The sequence below is a fragment of the Podarcis raffonei genome, chromosome 4 (genome assembly GCF_027172205.1).
Source record: "Podarcis raffonei isolate rPodRaf1 chromosome 4, rPodRaf1.pri, whole genome shotgun sequence".
Taxonomy (NCBI): Eukaryota; Metazoa; Chordata; class Lepidosauria; order Squamata; family Lacertidae; genus Podarcis; species Podarcis raffonei.
Window position 1 is genome coordinate 54,267,451 of NC_070605.1, and position 20,579 is coordinate 54,288,029.

Genomic DNA, 20,579 nt, shown 5'->3' on the forward strand with positions numbered 1-20,579 from the left:
TAATCTGTAGTCATTGGAAGGTGATCATATTTACCTCCATATCAGGTAAGGTTTACCTGTTGATTTCTGCAAATCATATTCTGGCAAAAAGCACAACAGTCTAGGCCATTTTTTCAGGTCACTTGCAACCCTAATAATATAGCATCATACCACAACATTAACCGCCCCTCCCCACAGTGAGGTGTTCCTCTATAGAGGAATTGTAGGTACAATCTTCCTTTTTAAAAATAAAGGAAATTGTTGGTTTAAAATAATACAAAAGTTATATAATAACCAGAAATTACAGGCACATTCAATGGAAATAATTAATACTGAAGAGAAAACACATTATTTGAGAAGAGCAGCTGTGTAAATTAATAATGGGAATCAGCGTCGTATATTTGGGGGGCAGTGGCGTAGCGTGGGTTGTCAGCACCTGGGGCAAGGCAAGTAATTTGCGCCCCCTAACCCGTGGATTTGCGCCCCCTAACCCGTGGATTTGCGCCCCCTAACCCTAACCCCCAGATGTTGCGCCCAGTGCGGCTGGCCCCCCCTGCACCCCCCACGCTACGCCACTGTTGGGGGGGAACACTACTGATCTGTAATAGGTCTTTTTTCTGCAATTTGCCTCCTATGGATTTTCACAGCAAATTTCTCACTGATTTGAATGGATGTGAACTATGCAATTTATCTAGCTGATTTAACACAATAATGTCTAGGTTCTAAAATACATTGCATTTTGAGAGACACAACTTTAGAACTAGCATGCAGAATGATTTCTTTAAGGAATGAAAAGAAAGTACCAGAATTAAACATATGTCACACATATGCAGATAGAATTAACAGAGGGGAGTACCAATACTAAAGAAGTTAGCAGGGGGAAATAAAGTTTCAAGAAGCAACGGTTAAATGTAGAGAGACAAGGCTTTATGGTAAAGAGCTTTCAAAAACAAAAGCAAGGAAACAATAGAGCTTCAAGAATGGAAAAGAAATGCTCTGTCGAGCCATTGGCTTCCAGAATACTTGTATGTAGGTTCATTTGCTCTAGGGTGCCACCTATTGATGCATTTTATCCAGAATCAGCCTAGCATTAGCAGTGTATCTTTGTGTGTCCCCCCTCCAAACCCGGCTGCCTTCTTTGAAGTTGCGCAGTCACTCGCAGCTATTTCTAATTGCTGCACCAAAGTAAACACCTTCCCCAAGTCATCAGTATGAAGTGGCTAAAAGCCAGCCAGTTTGGGGTGCCTTGTTGCACACAAGGAAATAATGTGGCTAGCATTACATTAAACTGACTTGTCATCTTCCATCCCATAAGGACCAGTAACTTGTTTACAGTAGGTTGGAAGGAAATACCTAACCCCATGTGAAATCAAAACAACATGTCTGGTCTGTAGTTAAATTTTCCTGTTGGTGTTAAGAATATGTTTGTGGAATGAGGCTTAATTTACTTCTTCTTTTTTGCCCAAATTCCTTGTGGAATTCCTTCCTTATGGTGGAAGTAGATCATAGTCAGCATATATCTTCTTCAGCAGCTTGATTCCCAAGCTGGAAGCAGCACCTGCCAGTACAGAATAGTCTTCCAAAATGTGCTGGATTTCTAAATGCTGCAGATGTACTTTTCTGATTATGCTAAGGGGGTTGAACAGAGGCCGTCCGGATTTACATATAAGCTAAACAAGCTATAGCTTAGGGCCCCACTCTCTTGGGGGCCCCCAAAAATTTAAAGGGAAGAAAACTGGATGTACATTTCCAAAATATAAGATAAAAAACAAATAAAATAAAACCTACATACAGCAACAGTGTTTTGTGTTGTGTAGGCTCCTATGATGTTTGTTATGTGCAAATGGCTTTAGATAGCTATTAGGTCCATAAATTACCATATAGCATATATTCAACACAAAAAACAGTGACAATTTGTTGTTGACAAAGGACAGCTGGACATACAAAAGGCCCCATTACCTTCAGTGGCTTAGGGCCTTATCAAACCTAAATTCAGCCCTGAAGAGGCAGGGGGTGTACTTTTCTTCTTAAAAGGGGTAAATATAGGCCACAAACTGCTTACTTTCACAGTTTTGGAAAATTCAGTATGATGCCTGTAAGATTAGCTGCCCGTTTGCTAGGAAGGGTTCACTTCAGGAATGTGACTGGTGGGCTGTTCTACAGCATGCTGGTTTTCCAAGACAAAGCTTGATTTATAATTTTCCATCACCTTGGCTTTCAAGCTGGCCTTGTCCTTCTTCCGCCAAATGTCTGTGGCAATGTACACATTGTACGGGTCATTTGAATGTTCAAGCTTTTTGGAGCGGATGTAGCTCATCATTATTCCGAAAGTGAAGAAGCCAAAGAAGCCAAGCAATAGGAGTATGTAGATGACTTCCAGATGGTCATTTGTTGCAACGACTGATGCAGCTGTCGGGTGGCTTGGTTTGCTTTCATAGTCTTCTAGCAGTTTTGAAAGGAGGTAGTTTAACGCTGTGTTGTTGGACACCAGTGCCATTGTCCTGCAAAGAACTCCTTCCTTAAATTCTGATTTCTAGAAGAAGAAGAAAATTGGGAGGGGAAACATGTTAAAAACAAAATATGGAAATAATTATATATAAATAGTATATAAACTGACTTTCTATTGGTAAAAAAGAGATGTCATTATACTGTATTTTGAATGAGAGATCAGGGGCTGGTTCTCAGAGGCTTTTTCATAATGAAATCCCATGAACCAAAGACCAGATGAAATACTTACCTTTACCGAATGAAATGCCATTTGCACTAAAATGCACCAAAATGCACTCCTTGTATAATGATGGCTAAAGCTATTACTTCCAATATTCCCTTTTTAGTGGAAGAAAAATAAAGCCCTCAACATATACGACTTTTCTCTCTCTCAGTATGTATTCTGCTCAACATAACAGATCCAATGATCCTCTCCAACCAGCCTACAATTCTGCCTCCTCTACTTTGTGACAACTGGGAAAACCCAGCCAGATGAGCGGGGTATAAATAATAAATTAATAAATTAATCATAACTTGAAGATTTCCATTGATGCTGCATGCTGAAGGCACATCTGAATTCTAACAACCCAGTTCAGAGGAGCTATTCTCTCAAGATTTCCACACAGCAAATATGGGGAATTATCCCAGAGATTGTAATTGCAATATGCATATAAGACTTTTTAAAAAAACATTTCATTATGGTGGTCTTGCAGAAGACCTCTTTAATATAATTTTAGTACTGCATTGCTGCTGCAGTTTTTTGACCTCAATATTAAGTTAAAATTAAAAGGCACATTGACATGGATATTGTTCCAAAACAGAAGCATCCATTTTGCCTACTATGAAACATGACAGCTAAGTCTTGTGCACTTCCAGTAATTTTTTTAAAGGCACACATGCACAGATACGGAATTACTAATGCATGCCCAGAGTGGAAAAAAGAACTTTGTGCAGGGTAGGAGAGGTGTGACTTAGGGGAGGAGCTAAACAACACAGCTTAAATACATTCCACTGAGCTCTGCCCACTGGTGTGGATGGCAAGCGATGGAATAGCAATGAACATCCATGGCTTGGGGGAGGACCTTTAATCTGAGGAAATTAATGTGTAGGTCGCACACAGAGAAAAACTGGATCTGTATGACCAATTTGCAATATAGAGCTCCTGTCTGGAAATACCCAAGATCTCCCTCCTGACTGGCATTAACTTGTCCCCATTCCTCCTTTTGTATTTTCTTCCTCTACCTCTGTCATTTCTGCTTGCCCACCTTTCATGATGCAATTTCTTGATGTCACAATAACATCTTTGGTAGCAGAGGCCCTTCTGAATGTCACTGGCTTAGGTGCTCTGATGTCACAAGGAGCTAGCTAACTTTGGCCCAGGGAGTCAAGCACTTATGCAGTCACTGGAACCTTAGAATTTCAATTCTGAGTCCCTGAGCATTTAGTCAAGCCTCGTAATCTATGGCACTATGCCATGTATTGTGTGGTCTCAAGCCTTTGACACTCTCTGTAAGTGCACAGAAGAAAGAGGATGGGATTTGGGTGCTGTTGTTAATAATGAGAGGTAGGACATATAAGGCATCGCCTGTTCAACAAATCAGTAGATCAAACTTCCAAGGAACACAACAAAGAGACCCCCTACAGGACAGATAACATTGATTAAATTGTATGTGCAGTACACTTTCTTTCCTCTGCAGAGGGGCATTGCCATTTTTTACTATGGATATTGTCAAAGTTTGGTGCTTAACTGGTTAAGGAAGTTGGAGATCATTGTGGCCTTGGTCTTATCTTGAGAGCAACTCTTCTTAGCTCTCTGCTCATGCTTTTGGCACGTAGCTGGACTCTTGAGTTTCACCTGTAGGTCAGGAGATCAACACTAGACAAGAAGTCACAGGGTGATCTACGATAAAACCTTCCGGCCCCCTCCATGGGGTGGGGTGGGGGTCAGCTGAGTAACAGGTTTTTTAAAAAGTTTGTGCCTGTGTGTCTTGCATCTTGCTCCAAAGCCCTAACCCTAGTTGATGTTTTATTTTAGTTTGTGTGTAATCAGCCCAAACAAACTTTTGTATGTTTCCTACTTTTGGTGTGGGTTTTCTTGGGAGAGGGTCCAGCTTCTAGCCCCCTTATCTTGACAGATACTAGAAGAAAATATTCCACACGGGACTATGCTTTTATCTCTTCTTAAACAAGGCAAGCGCTGTGGCTGCAGTTTTAAGACAAAAATTGGCACAGAGAGAGGGCCTTTTCAGCCACCTTGCTGTTTTCCTGCTGAAAACTGGCCCATTTCCCCTTATTGGGGGGGGGCATGTCTGGGTGGATCCATTGCTAAGTGGTAAAGCACAAGATTTGTGTACAGAAAGTCTCAGATATGGATGATAAAGACTCTTGCCTAAAACTTTGGAGAGCTGCTGCTGGTTGGTGCCACTACTGATCTAGGTGGCCCAGTGGTGTGACTTATTTCTATTTATTTCTAATAAAACCTCTAAGGAGGGCTGGCCTAAGCTGTTTTTATGTTTGAGGCAAAATCCAAGATGGCGCCCCCAGATTCTGACATGACTGCCAATTGAACTTTACTTTAACACTAGCAAAGGGGCAGCATCCTTCACCATAGGCTAGGTTTTGAAGTGCATAGCAGTCTAGCTTAGGGGACTCAGGAAGAACCATGGAGACTGGTGCCCATTGGCACTGGTAGGGTAGAAGACAGGGCGCCCAACAGTAGAAGATGAAGCCAGAGCCCACCATAGGCATGGCCACCCTCTGACTGCTTGTAAGTAAGAAGCTAGGAAAAGAGGGCTGTTTGTGGGCAGGTTGGGGTTGTTGCGGCAGTGCCAGATTTCCTCTAAAGGACCAGCCTCTTCAGAGGGGGAATGGTCTGGCAACTGCTGCCTGAGGCAGCTGTCACACTCTGCCGAATGGTAGGGCCGACCCTGCCTCTAAGCTGTTTATAAAAAATGGCTTGGTATAAACCAATTTCCCATGTTGCTCTGATTTAGGTTAACAGGGATATAATACAAGTTGCGCCAGAAGCAGTTTAGTCATGCTGGCCACGTGACCCGGAAAGCTGTCTGTGGACAAACACCAGCTCCCTCGGCCTGAAAGCGAGATGAGCGCCGCAACCTCATAGTCGCCTTTGACTGGACTTACCTGTCCAGGGGTCCTTTGCCTTTTTTTTTACAAGTTATGTGATGAATCTTTTTCAACTAATGAGTCCAATCACTCATTTACACAATGCTGGGGTATCAAACAACTGACAGTGGCATGCTTTAGTATAATTTCAAAATTATTATTTTTTAAGAAAACTACATGGTCGCCAATAAAACATGTCCTAAATTTTGAAAACATGTACTGTTTGTAATTCAGTGTGGCTTTATTGTGGGGAAAGTTATGAGCTAGCTGACAGCAGGTCTTAATGTGCTTATAGTTATGGAAACACAGAGTAACTCTGTCACATACAATTTCCTGATTTAAATGTTAAGGGATGGATGTGGAATGTGTTTCCATATCTCTATTGTGAAGGGGAAAGAGGAAATCAGCACTGAGTTTGGAATATATTTATCACTTGGAAAGTTAGATGGCATCTGAACTCACTCCAAGCAGAAAACACACAAATTGACTCCAGTAAGTAGGTACTGTATGTCTAGGCACTCTTGTTAGCAGCATTCCCAGATTAGAGAGGGTGGGGCTTATTCCAGATGTATGGCTGCAGGCTAAGGATATTCTCAATACACTGAAATAGTATAGGCCAGTGATAGCCAGCTCACGGGAGGAGAAATGTATTTGGTCCACATTTTAAAGAGAACTGATCTAATTAGCCAATTGGAGCCTTGCCCCAGAGACCTCCGAGTCACAATTTCATCCCTTTTATGGGGAATTGCTAAGTGTTCTGTATAGCCTGAAGGTATGGCTGATATCAAAAAGAAACTGGATCTTTAGTATTGTAGCTCCAGCTCTATGAAATCAGCTTCCAGTTGAACTCAGACAAGGACCTAGCATTTTTGCTTTTAGGAAACAATTGAAAACTTATCTTGTTAAGAATATGGTCGTGCCTTGGTTTTCAAACAGCCTAGTTCTCAAACGTTTTGGCTCCCAAAAGAACGATCAAACCCCAGAAGCTTCTGCAGCTTCCGATTGGCTGCAGGAGCTTCCTGCAGCCAATCAGTAGCTGCGCTTTGGTTTTAGAACACTTTGGAAGTGGAATGGACACCGCGGGGGGGGGCACTTACTGCGGGGCCTGGCCTGCAGTGTGCCCAAGCCACGTGTCTCTCCTGGGACTCCTGGTCTCTCCTGCCCAAAATGGCAGTGTGGGGCTTACATCCACCAGGCAGACTCCATGGGCAGCTCGCCACGCCACCCCCGTGCGCGTATTGCCCCGCCCCTGCCGCTCCGGGTGCTGGAGCAGCTAGCTATGCCACTGTTGGGAGGGGGGGTGACGGTTTGTGGCAGCAGTTCTTTTGAAATGGCCATGCTGTTACACATTCTAATTTGTCAGCTTCCATTCCCAACTTCTGCTATTCTAAATATTAGGCACCCCACATTCCTTAGGATGTGTGTTTGTCATGTTAGGGTTGGACTGGGTGCATAGTGTTGAAAATTGGTTTTTGTTTTTACTGAGTTCAACAACATTGCAGGTGCCATATGCTCACCTGAGTACCTTTGTGTTCAAGCCCCAGGATCACATCATACTCTTGGTATCAGTTTTATATAAAATTGATCATAACTCTTCATAAATACTGTTTGTTACTTGCTACTTTGTTTAAGCCACACGTAAATTGTGAATGTTTTCAACTGTGTGTACCTGCTCTTTACAGGACAAGGAGAGAATGTAACAGACTTCTGTAACTAGAAGACCATAGAGAGTGAATGGGATTTGCTCAGTCCCAAGGGAGCCCATGGAACTGCTAGCTACATCAACTTAATTTCCACTAGCATCTCATTAAAAATACGTGCTATTACCACATCTAACAGTGTCCATTGCATGCTGCCATTGTAACCACTCCCTTGTAAAGCTTGATAATTGTAACATTATGAACTCCGTTGTTATTTTATCTGCTTATGTGAAGATGGTCCAGTTTCCTGGAAATTAACTACATTGAACTTTTAGGGGGTGCTGAACAGCTTTCCAACAACCTGAGGGCACAAACAAACTCCCTTGTGTCTCCAACTCCCTACACCCCCCCACACACAATCTTCAGTATACAAGTTATGGGCGCCTTCGGATCTGTGTCCCAAGTAACACAATGATAACACAGAAGTGCCACACCTATTTCTAAAGCTGGATTTTTGGAGGGGGCCAGTGAGAGAGTAAAGAAAAAACTAAACTTTAATATTTTCATACCAAACAATTCCATTTTTTAAACTCACACTTGTTTCCAAATGGGTATATAGGAATTTTGAGAGGGGAGTTATTATACTGATCAAAAATGTTTGCCTGTTATCATTCCAGTTCCCAGACAGAGCACCCCAGCTACAACAAAACAAAACAAAAATTCCTGGCAATGTTACCTTTATGCCTACAGGTACACTGAGCTGAAATTCAGTACTCAAAAGTGTCAAGCAGTCTATGGAAATGATATGTAAAGGTAAATATAAATGTATTTATTTATTTGTAATCCACTTCTTGTTTCAAGTAGTAAGGTTCTTTGAAACAAGGGTTCTTCCCACTCTTCCCGCTTCACATGGGAATTTTGTTTCACAATATAAAACTGCCTGAGGGGAAAAAAGGACACAGCAGAGCAGGTGCCACCTTTTGCCTAAGATGCAGAAGCACAGAAAGGAAAGATGTATGTGTCTGAACAAGAAGATGATTTTAAGCAAGGGCGGCAGCCTATCTGGAGGAACAAAAAGGCTGACAAGCAAACAGGAAAACATGCAAACTCACCAAGCTGTGTGAAGGAGGGAGCCTGCTACCTGGATGCTGTGAATCAGACTCTCTCTCTGAGCATGGCTGTGAAGAAGCCTGAGGTCTGGGTGTTGGGAATCCACACCATCACACCGTGTTTGCTGGGAGGGACCTGTCGTCTGGGTACGAGTGGCCAAACTCATACTATGAGTGCACAGGGGAGGAGCTTATAAACAGGTGGTAATGCAGTTCCATGAAGAGGAAGGTGACACAGAGACACAGATTTCCAGGTGGAGAAAGGATTCCAGGCAAACAAAACAAGAAAGGAAGTGTGCCATGTGCTAGGGTGAGTCTGCTGCACATGCAACACTAAGCAATTCTGTACAAAGAACTCTTCAATGAAATTACACAAAGGTCAAGCCAGATTAAAACAGCTCACCTTTTCCTTTGCCCACACCACCAGCACTGTTGTACTTGCAAAGTGAAGCTGCTTTCTTTCACTGCAGGGAGTAATGGGAACAAATGTAAATGGGCAAATGTACCAGAGCTGAAGCCAGTGAAGTTTGGACATGTCCTTATCACTCAGCCTACAGTTGTCCATCTGTAAAATGGCAACATTAAGGATCTAAAATGGAGAATGAATCAAGGATTGCATAGACCTTTGAGTGCTTGAAATTTTAATGCAAGACCATGGGAAAGCTCTTTGCCTCCAGCGTACTGTTCTATCTAGTACACACTTATCTTGGACCAAGATAAGCCTTTTCTTTCTCCCTTTATAAAGCCATGCCTCCATCTTTCCCCCTCCTTTCTCAGCTCCCCTTTATATTTTAATAGCTTTTGTCTTCATCTTCTAGTGCCTTGGTCCTCCATGTGCTACTGAACTGCATTGCCCACCTGCACATGGCAGCATGGCCTGAAGTGAAGGCTGATGGGGGCTGCAGTCCAACAACATCCAAAGGGGGATCGAACCTGTGACCCTGGCATCATCAGCACCATAGTCTAACTAACTGAGCTATTCAGGCTCATAGCTGTCAAGCGTCCCTTATTTGGCGGGACAGTCCCTTATCCCAGTGCCATGTCCCGCTGCTGTCCCTTATTGATGAGGCTTCGTTTGGCTGCTGGCTGGGCTTTCTGCCTTTGGCTCGGAGGGGCTCAGAAGTTGAACATACCTGTGCCTGGGAAATCCCTTATTTTGGCTGCTGATTCCTTATTTTCGAGGCTGCTGGTCCCTTATTTTCAAATCTGTAAGTTGACAGCTATGTTCAGGCTCCAAAGGGCCAAAGGTTTCCTGCCCCTGTTCTAACTGGAAAACTTCAAACCTTTTTTTAGAACAAGCAACTGTGTGTATGATGTGTGTCTGTATGGATTTTGAGCAAAGAATAAAGTAAACATAAAAGGGTTAACAAATATATGGACCTCCAGCAGGGAGAACAGCTTCAGAGGTGATTTGGGGTTCATCCACATTTACTCACCAGTTCCACATTGTACCTCATCAATTTATCCCCTGGAGTTGGGAAAAGACTGTATGGGAAAAATTAAGCAATCCCATCTCAATTGCTGTTCATCAGCTGAAGATTGTCCTCTCCAAAGCTGCTTTTCTCGTACTCTTGGGGCGTTGTTATAAGCACCCGCAATGAACTTGCACACTGACTCTTAAACCTTTCTCCTTTCCTGTAATCACATTTGCCTTCTTACAAGGAACAAGGAAAGAGATTGTGTCTATTTAGGGTGAATGCTCCTCAGGAACCCAACAAGAGTGGGGAAATAAATAGGGAAAAGGTTTGCAGCAGAAAATGAGAAACAATGAGGGATAATGGTTAAAGAACCCCCTTTTCTACAAGCTGATCCCCTGTTCATTCCTCAACTGCTTTTTACAAAAAAAAAAAAGGAAAAAAAGAATGGAAGTCTGTAGATAAAGGACTAGGATCAGGACTGAATGTAATTGGATTAATCAAGATTTCGGAAGCAGGAAGAAATAAGAACTTTGCACCCCAAAACCCAACACATGGGAAGTCACACAAATTGAATAATTGGCTTTATAATTGATATATATTTGGATATGAATGGTAATTTGATACTGATAATGTGGCTGTTATTGGATTTTAGTAGTTGGAAATTAATAAAAAATATTTAACAAAAAAACAACAACTGTTTTTTACCACAAGAACTAGCTGTTGGCTTTTAAATATATGCATTTGCATGTAACAGAAAGGTTTCCCTCAAATGAGTCTAAGCACAGCAAATAAAGTGACTCCTTTGTTATCATGTTAAATCCAGTTCAGCAAAAAGCAAACTAGCCCTTTTATAGAAACAATTTCCTGTTAAAAAAAAACGTGCTCATATTCGGTGACTTTTATTAAAGAGAAAACAGTTTCCAGAAACTGCTTCTACATTCAAGCAGGTGGATGCAGGTAGAACTACTCACTTCCTTTCATTACAAGGAAAAATAAATGTTTGCCACCCGTGACTGGGCTGTGTCCACTTACTTGGGATGAGTAAAGGGATTATTTTGACTGGAGATCTGTAGTGTAGGAAAACGGCAGGCTGGTGATTCATGGCACAGGAAAGGCACTGGTGCAGTTTTCATGAGCACTGAAATCACACAAAGTATAAATATATCTGTATTAGTTCACTCTTGAGTGATTAAACACTATGTGGCTTAGGGCATATGTGAGGTGGGGGACACACAGAGAGAGAACCAGTTCTTCCAAATTGGGCGTGCAAAGGCAAAGTTTTGTATCTGCCTCAAGCGTATGCATTAAATTCAGGTGTTTGTTGGTGCGTGTGACTAGATAACCACATGCGACTGGCCAGCTCACTGTTATTGGGAACTGGAGGCGGAGCCTAATTTGCAGCCTGACATTAAAATATCCCATGATGATTAATGTGTTTATGGCTAAAAAAACTTTTCACACAAGTTCAATGAGTATGACTTCCAAATAAAACCTCTCTCCCTCAGATAATTTCTGAATTGAATTGTGTAAATGGTGTCTCCCTGACAAGCTACACATTTCCTATGTGTGCTGTCCCTGAGTCCCAGAGCAGTTGCCCAAATTAGGCACGGTTGTGGCAGAGAAGTACTGATAAGTCTGATAAAACTCACAAGCTGGAAGACTGGTGGTGATGGTAAGGAACTGGACAGTTACTGGTGAAGCAATCTCACCAATAAATAAATGAAAATAAAGTAAGATTCACTAGTCTTCATTTGCTCTACATTTTTCTGCCTCATCCGTTTATTTATTTTATATTTCTACTGTACTTTTCCAGGGGAATGGCTGTAATGTAATGTAATGGTGCATTGCAATGTAACCAAACTAGCATAAATACATTTAAAAACAATTATCATAGGAGCAATTTATATAAAGCACATATAAAATATGTTGAATTTAAGATTAAAAATATCCCAGTTAAGATCAGCAAAGGCAAACAGCAATCGCTGTGAATGTAAATTGTTTTAAAATGTTTCTAATATTGTGTTTTAATTTGTGTAACCTGCCCTCTGACCTTGGGGTGAAGGGGGTGAATAAGAATGACAACAACAACAACAACAACAACAACAACAATTTATTATTTATACCCCACCCATCTGGCTGGGCTTCCCCAGCCACTCTGGGCGGCTTCCAAAAAATATTAAAATACTATAATACATCAAATATTAAAAGCTTCCCTAAACAGGGCTGCCTTCAGATGTCTTCTGAAAGTCTGGTAGTTGTTGTTCTCTTTGAGGGAAGGCGCCACTACCGAGAAGGCCCTCTGCCTGGTTTCCTGTAACTTGACAACAGTTACAACACTGTTAAAAGCAGACTCGCTGAGGGTCTGAGAGCAATGATGGAGAAGAAGTCTTACTTGATAAAGAATTGATTGTCTTCCTTTATGAATTGAAGTGCATGAACTGTTTAGGAACCACAGCAGCTCTTCTTGTGGAGTCGTTCCTCTTCTACAGCAACTTGGTTCATCTATGGTGACAAATCTTCTCTGAGGAAATATCTCTGTAGGATGGACCAGAATTCTCAGTTTTGAGTTGCCTTCCCTGGAAGAAGAGTGACTATGTTGGCAACTGAAACCTAGATGTGGGCAAAGCTGACCATTTTAAGTTCTCTCAGTATTTTTTCCAATTTTCAGTTCAGTTCTCCAAATTTCCACATCTGTTTGTGTGTTGTTGTTTTTTAAAAAGTCCTCATGAAAATTCATCAGCACATTTCTCCTGATATATGTATGCTTGTGTGCAATGTTGCCTAATGTGCACATTTTTGCAAAGCAATGTTTCTGAATGCAATGCATTCAGTGCAATGTTATTTTCACCAATATACAGTCATACCTTGGAAGTCGAATAAAATTCGTTCTGGAAGTCCATTTGACTTCCAAAACATTCAGCAACCAAGGCACGGCTTCCGATTAGCTGCAGGAGCTTCCTGCATGAAATTGGAAGCTGCAGAAGCCATGCCGGACGTTTGGCTCCCAAAGAACATTTGCAAACTGGAACACTCACTTCAGGGTTAGTGGCACTTGGGAGCCAAAATGTATGAGTGCCAAGGCATTCGGCTTCCAAGGTACGACTGTATGCATTTTTATGCAGACTTTATCCCGGTACATGCATTTTTGTACACATTACTTGGCTAGATAACTGCATTGCAAAATTCAGAGAAGGGCAAATTTGGATGCTTGGCTGTGTTTCGGTTCACAGATGGTTTCAGAAAGTGCAGGTTAGGTAGGTTTACCTGTAAACATGAACTGAACTGAATTTTCCCAAAATCCTTACAGAAACCACAGACACACATTTCTCTCTGAACACAGAGACATCAAGAGGAAAATTTGTAGACTATTGGACTAAGAGTGCATACTCTTCTCGGAAAAACTAGAAAACTGTTTACATAGGGCTTCTCTGGGTGCATCGTTTATGTGACAATGACAGTCTCATAACAATTGGCCAAGAAGCAGTGGAACCAGGTGAGCACTGTAAATGGCTTCCCGGATTTACTCATGCTGAGTTAGTAGAACTTGAGTCATTTGACCTGGGCTTCAGTTGTTCCAGGAAGAAAATTTAAAACCATATGAGACAGCATATGCACTATACCCATAAAGCACATTCAAAGGGTATTTCTTGCCCTAAAAGGATTCTGGGAACTGTAGTTTGTTAAGGGTTACTGAGAATTGTAACCCTGTGAGGAGTAAACTACAGGCCCAGAATTCTTTAGGGGAAAGAATGTGCTTTAAAGGTATAGTGTATATGCAGCCTGAATGTTCAGATTTTTTTTTTTTTTAGGGCTCATTCAGATGGAGGTGTGTGGGTTTTGTTTGTTTTTCGGTTCAAGTTATCCTGGTTAGGTGTGTTTGACTGTCAAGCCACATGCTACAGTGTTGTGTAATGGCTAAGAGAATGAGCTGTTGAAGTCCCAGGTTCAAAACTCACCTCAGTCCTGAGTGTATATATGAATGGTGCAATATTTTTCCATACATTGAGGCTTCAGCAAAGCTACCTATATTTTAAAATGTGACACACTTAGTGATTGATGCAAAAAACCAGTGAAGGCCTTTTGACTGCGGCGCTTGTGGTAATGTGGTTAGTGAGGAAAACAAGCTTATTCTCAATCTTTTCAGAAGACAAGGACGCCAACCATTCAACATCTTGTTCCATGTCTATTGAATTTGCATATCTGAAAATCAGCACTGAGAATTCGCTTGAGCTGATGCATGAATAGACAGAGCCTAACAGTCCTATTGGGGTCGCGGGTGGTGCTGTGGTCTAAACCACTGAGCCTCTTGGGCTTGCTGATCGGAAGGTCGGCAGTTCGAATCCCTGTGACAGGGGGAGCTCCCTTTGCTCAGTCCCAGCTCCTGCCAACCTAGCAGTTTGAAAGCACATCAAAGTGCAAGTAGATAAATAGGTACCGCTCTGGCGGGAAGGTAAACAGCATTTCCATGCGCTGCTCTGGTTTTGCCAGAAGTGGCATAGTCACGCTGGCCACATGACCCGGCAAAACTGTCTGCAGACAAACGTCGGCTCCCTTGGCCAGTAAAGTGAGTTGAGCACTGTGCTGTAAGAGTAACTGTGAATGTCCTACCATTCCACAGCTGGTGCAAGTCTATGTCTGCATATACAGTAGTATATACGATATCATATACAAATATCTTTATCTAGCTATCAAAATAAGGAGTAATCCAAATCACTGCCAAAAGAATGGATTATTTCAGAGTCAGCACAACAAAGCCACACCTGATACATTTACCAGAAAGGCTTAAAATTAGAAACCACACCCTAAAAATACCATTCCTTAAACTAGCACAAATAATGCACAATGTAAAATCTTCAAAATCAAATTATCTAAACCTCGAATGGACACAATCCGAGTATGTGGTTTCAACCAACATCAATGGGACAATCAATTGGAACTATCCAACACTTTGTTTGCCACCTCCATCCTATGCATTTCTGTAAGGTGTGGCACATGTTGGTGAAATTGTCACATATACAGCACACACGTGACACTTAAGGTCAGTCTAGGTGTGATGTAGGAAATCTGTAATCGGTTCTCCCAATGTCTTCTTTTTTTAAGATTTAAAAGCAGCTGAGGGCAGGGGCTACATTTGACAGACTACTTGAAAATGGGAAAGGGATTAACACTTTCTCTCCATGCCATTTCCTCAGCTTCAGTGATGCTGCCTCTGAAGCTACTGTAGTCTATTTCCCATGGAAGCCTAAAAAGGACAGGTATCTATATTGCACCAGTCTTTAGTCCCATCCATTGGAAGCAATTTATTAGGGAAACTGCATGAAGGGAAAGTGTTAAAGACCTCCCCTAGCACTGCAACCCTGGTCCAGTTTGGACCACCCAACAGCTACTTTTAAGTCTTGGAAAAAGACCCTGGGAGGCCCAGTCACATACCTCCCGCATCATGTCTAGTTTGACCTTAGCACATGTAGAAACTGGAAAGTTTGATGTCATGGCTCATTCATCCACAATGAACTAATAAGAATGGAAACTACAATCTATCTAACTTCATCTGTAATTATGTCTGCAGTTCCAACCTGGTATTTCACATTGGGAATAGATCCAGCACTGGCAACATACAATGCACGATCTGATATCTTAAAGAACAATGAACAAAAGCAGTGACTGCATTTATGCCAGAATAAACAGGTCCTTTGTGTCACTTGGAAATTGTTGCTTCAAACTTGTATATCTTAAAATTGTAATGCCTCAAAAATCTTTCCTACGTTTAGCAACATGGCCGCTTCATCTAAAATGGGGTGGAGAGGGTGATGCTAGACTTTGGCCTACCTCAGCATGTCAATTTTAGGAGCTGGTAAACTATGGCTAATGGTTCAAAAACTTGGAACCTCCATTTTTTTTACTTTGACTAGCAGTGCTGTTGGGGGGGGGGTTAGAAATCCAGGGCCCCAAGTACAGTATGGCTGACTTACCACATTTTAAAGTAAGTGAAGCAATTTGCATTTAGCATCTGAAGAGGGAAAACACCAGCAGGACCATTAAGTTCAGAATCTCAATTTACCCAACTGCACCATGGATTCTGACCCTGATTCAAGCAATATTTTACAACTAGGTACAGTAGGTGCTCGCGGCTGATCAGTAATTTCACAATTATCAAGACCATGTGCAGTTGCTGTGGCCGGACTCACTAGGGTTGCCAAAGCCCTAGGGATGACCTGCATTCTCCAGGTTTGCCTGGAGGCAAGAGGAGGGCTTGAATCTTCAGGTGAGCAAATGCAAGTTTAATTTATATTTTAAAATTAGGAAGACTGTGGATGCAGCCTGCAAGCTTCAGGAGAGCAAGAGCTGGCTGCAATTTCTTGCACAGACTCTCAGGGAGGTATGCCCTCCCCCCTCTCCCAATAAACCATCATCTCTGGGGCTCAGTGGTGGGAGCGCAGAGAAAGAAAAAGAACTGGAGTGGGCTCCAAAAGGGGAGGGGGCTTTGAGTGCAGATGCATGCTTGGCGCAATGTGTAAGGCTGTAGGAACAAGCAGAGCATGTAAAGAGCAGCCTCTGCTGCCTGCAGTAACACCTGGCCTGGCCTGAGGACACTTAAACCCTTCTGGCCCAATGCAAGCTAGCTAGAGTATGTGTCCCCTACCCAGGCTCCCTAACTTCAGGTGGACCTGGGAACACTCCTTTTAGCGGAGGTTTCTAGCTTGATTTTCTGCCAGTGCCGTGTTTGCTCATTTGTTAGACTTTGTGTCTTTTTTTATTTGAGTGACATGCTCTCAGCGACTGTGGTTAATGCTTAATACCATCAGCAGGGTCCCTGTGACATCACCAGGGAGCCACCCATAGGGCTCAGCAGGGCTTTTTTTCTAGAAAAAGAGGTGAGTTTTTTCAGGGGGGGGCCCTGCCCCCACTGAGTTGTTGAGATTTTTTAAGGGAGAGGACTTCTATTCTTCTCCCACTCGCCCCGCTGCCGCAGGGGAAAAAATTAAACTTCTGGCTTACAATGTTGCCTTCTGCCACAGCTGCCCTACCCCAATCGCTGTGCCTCTCTCCGCCTCCACCATGCAGCGAGTGGTGGAGCATATGCCCGCGCTACCCAGGGTGGGCTCGCTCCCAAGGGGGTGGGGTGTGCTCCCAAGGGGGGCAGTGCACTCCTGAGGGGGCGGGGCACGGAGGGTGCCCTCCCAGATGCGGGATAGCTGCTTGGGTGCATGGAGCGGCCTGCACCCTGCAGCCGGGGGTGGAGCAAGCCAACAATGGCGGATATTTGGCACACCACCCACTTGTGACTCCCAAGCCTCCCTGTCAAAATGAAGGGGGAAGGGGGGAATGCAGCTGGCAAAGCAGCACAGCTCTGCCACTTCCCCCCGATGGCTCTGGGAAGGCTTGGGAGTTGCGGGCGCGCTGCACGCCAAATGTCACCCCCTTCAGAGAAGACACCCGGCAGGTCCGCCCCTACTGCACCCCCTTTCTCTGCCTCTGCATGCAGCCCCAAGCGCCGTGCCGCACTCCACCTCTGAACGGCACCTCAATGCTACAGAGGTGCCAGAACACAACAAAGAGGTCCTGGAACTCAGTTCCGGTGAGTTCCAACTGAAAAAAAGCCCTTTGTCTCAGGTTGGATGCTCCTGACGTGTTAGCCCTAGGTCACACTGACCTTAGCTGTGAACTTCTAAGCTCTTAATGTTGTTTTCAGGACAAGAGCTGCCCTGCCATTGAAGTACAATCATGCCTTTATTTCATAGAAACTGTGCATGTTGTCCTATTTAAAGGACAATATGCCCTTTTCCCCTTGGGCAAACATCTCAAAAAATTAGAACAGTTTTCAGATGCTCATTCACACTGTTGCACATTGTAAACAATACAACAATACGCCAGGGCTTATAGTTCCGCATTTTATTCTCACATTGTCACTGAACTAGAAGGAATTTGATGTTCTGAACTACATGGGGGTGTTTTGCCCATCCCAAGGATGTCCCTGACACGCACCTTGACTTTCTCCCATTCAGCTCAATGGATGTTATTCATTCCTGTGGGCAACAATGTACTAGATAAGTAATCTGCTCACCAACTCTGACACTGAGTGGCCAGACTATCACAGATAGTAGCCCTAAGGATAATGCAATGCCCCTTCCCTCCTGAAGGAAGCTCTCAAGTTGTTAAAGGACAGTCTGTTTCCAGCAATTCACACTCAGAAAACAAAGAGGGGCCAGGTTCAAGAGCAGAGAAGGATTAGAGAAGGCACTGGAGCACATTTTCTCTTCCTCTGGCCCTCATGCCGAATGTGGATTCCGGGCAGAGGGTAGTGAATTTTCCTTTCCCCCCCTTTAGTGTAGAAAGGCTGTCTATGGTTTGGTGAGGCAGTGTTCATGGTCACACTGGAAAAGGACCCCAGGCTAGTTCACACAGTTACAGTTTGTAGCAATTCTTAAACTACAGTGCCTAGAATTATTTGAGAAAGTGATGTGCTGTCTCTGTGCTTTAAAGGTATAGTGTACATTGAGGGATTTTTATTCAAAGGGTTTGGGGCTAAACTATACCTGACATTACTCATGTGTTTACTCAACTCACACATCTTAGAAAAAAAAGCTTTTAGGATAAGATCTACCACATCACCCTTCAAAGTGTTCGTTAAATGCCGCATGTTTGGCACACAACATCCTCCGCATGCAGATAAGTCAGAGAGGCGAATTCTATCAGCCTAGACTTGCCACTGGCTTACTGAAGGCAAACTGCATCATTCTGAATCCAGCGTTTATGGGATAGCCTCTAAACACACAATTGATCCCTGAAACAGCAGGGTTTTGACTTGTTTTGTTGCATTGAAACACTTCTGGATCAGGCCCAGCACCATCAATCCAAGTTATATGTCTCTGGAATAACATGTGAACATACCTTCTTAATTTAATGTGAATCAATAGTGGCTTAGACAGTACTAAAAGGATTTGCCGCTTTCGGGACTAGGCTCTATGAGTCTTCCTGCTCAGTTGTTGTTTTTTATATAAAACTCTATTATGCTTGTCAAATAAACTTCACTTGCCACTAAACTGATTGATGATGTTCTCCTTTTCTGCACAGTTTACAAAGCATGTGGCATAATATAATTCCAAAGCAGCACAAACGGTGTGTTACTGTAGCCCAGCCTAGGATTGTGTGCTATTTATTACATGGCTGAGAGCTGCAGCCTGGGAGGGGGTTGTGTTGTGGAGGTTTTTTCCCCTTTTTCAAAGGGAGCAGAAGGGTGGAGAGAGAGAAAAGGGAAAGAATTCCACACTCTTGTCAACCTAGATATGAAAGACTATGAATATGCCTGGGGTCACAGATGCCTGAGGTGGGAAAGGAAAACTTCTGAGGAATGCAGCAGCTGTGCATTTCCAAAGCATTTTCCTGAGGAGAAGTGGTTTACAGTGCTGCTGAATTATGGTGCCCACTGAGCCCCAGGAAGGTAGCCTATAACACAGAACTTGCCTTGAGTGGAGGGAGATATTATCTTTGCCTGAGGAGGAAAAAACTGAAATGATAATCGGATAAGTACTTATTGATACCTGGGCCCTAATCCTTGGAGTTATTCTCAGTACATGCAGGGAGGGAGGAGAACGTCTATAACAAAGGAGCTGAGTATATGTGGGGAAAAGGATTAACATACTACCAGGAAGAGAAGAGATAAATTTATCTGGGGCAAGGGCCAGTTCAATACATTTTGCTACCTGAAGCAAAGCACCCCCCCCCATTTCATGTATCTTTCTTCTTCTTCTTCTTCTTCTTCTTCTTCTTCTTCTTCTTCTTCTTCTTCTTCGTTCACTTATAGTCGGGTAAGATTATCTTCCGGTCTTAACAGTGAATCCGTACATGACTGTGGAAGCCAATTCTGGATCCACATGTCCTTCCACAGTGGGGACGTAGGTTTCCGTGTGGGAATTGAGCATGGTGAGGGTTTGTCAAGTGTGTCTTCCTCTTAGCTTGTTTCTCCTTTTAGCTCTGAGTTCGTGCTTCTTCGAAGTCCATGACACCTTTAGTAAAGGCTCTTCTCCAGTTGGAGCGCTCACAGGCCAGTGTTTCCTAGTTATCAATGGTCATACAGTGGTACCTTGGGTTACATACGCTTCAGGTTACAGACTCCGCTGACCCAGAAATAGTACCTTGGGTTAAGAACTTTGCTTCAGGATGAGAACAGAAACCATGCTCTGGGGGCACGGCGGCAGCAGGAGGCCCTATTAGCTAAAGTGGTGCTTCAGGTTAAGAACAGTTTCAGGTTAAGAACAGACCTCCGGAACGAATTAAGTACTTAACCTGAGGTACCACTGTACTAGTTTTTTTTAGATTTGCCTTCAGAGCGTCTTTAAACCAGAAGTAAAGTGACAGTAAGACTGCTTACTTCAAGATTCCACTACACCTCAAAGCAGCAGGCTAGTTTAAGGGATGCAGAAAGGAGGAGTAAATGAACGTTTCTCCCACTGGAGGGATGTTGAAGTTGAAGTCCCCCAAACATTAGTGTGAGGACCTGCTCTTAAATATGTTCATGAACATGTTCATAAATAATCTTGAGTTAAGAACTGCAGCGTCCTATGGACACCTCATCAGATCATAGTGAAATTCAAACCAAGGATTTTTTTGGTGCATAGCAAACACTCCTAGCCATTATTCTACACTAGCTGCCACGTAAGATTTAGTTACATCAGAAAAAAGCAAGCAAACAAGAAAGAAACACAGTGTGGTTTAGTGAAGAGACCAGAAGTGGGCAATCTGTGGTCTAATTTCATGTGACCATTGACCTAATTTTATGTGGGTTGCAAGCATAGGCGCCAACTCCTTGGGGCCTTGCACCC

General features: G+C 43.1%; 2 protein-coding genes across 3 annotated transcripts in view; one reads left to right on the plus strand and one right to left on the minus strand.

Annotated features, from left to right (window-relative positions):
• KCNE2 (potassium voltage-gated channel subfamily E regulatory subunit 2) overlaps positions 1 to 20,579 on the plus strand; it is a 228,927-nt gene that overhangs the window by 47,626 nt on the left and 160,722 nt on the right. The gene's annotated exons all lie outside the window — the stretch shown is intronic.
• KCNE1 (potassium voltage-gated channel subfamily E regulatory subunit 1) lies at positions 564 to 12,616 on the minus strand. 2 transcript variants are annotated; one of them, XM_053386660.1, is made up of 3 exons: positions 12,152 to 12,616; positions 10,792 to 10,897; positions 564 to 2,512 (listed from the first exon to the last, which is right to left on the minus strand). In XM_053386660.1, exon 3 carries the CDS (start codon positions 2,474 to 2,476, stop codon positions 2,096 to 2,098), a length of 381 nt encoding a protein of 126 aa, XP_053242635.1. In that variant the 5' UTR covers positions 2,477 to 2,512; positions 10,792 to 10,897; positions 12,152 to 12,616; the 3' UTR covers positions 564 to 2,095. The 2 variants fall into 2 exon arrangements, with proteins under 2 accessions (XP_053242635.1, XP_053242637.1); XM_053386662.1 differs by lacking the exons at positions 10,792 to 10,897; positions 12,152 to 12,616 and adding an exon at positions 8,345 to 8,891.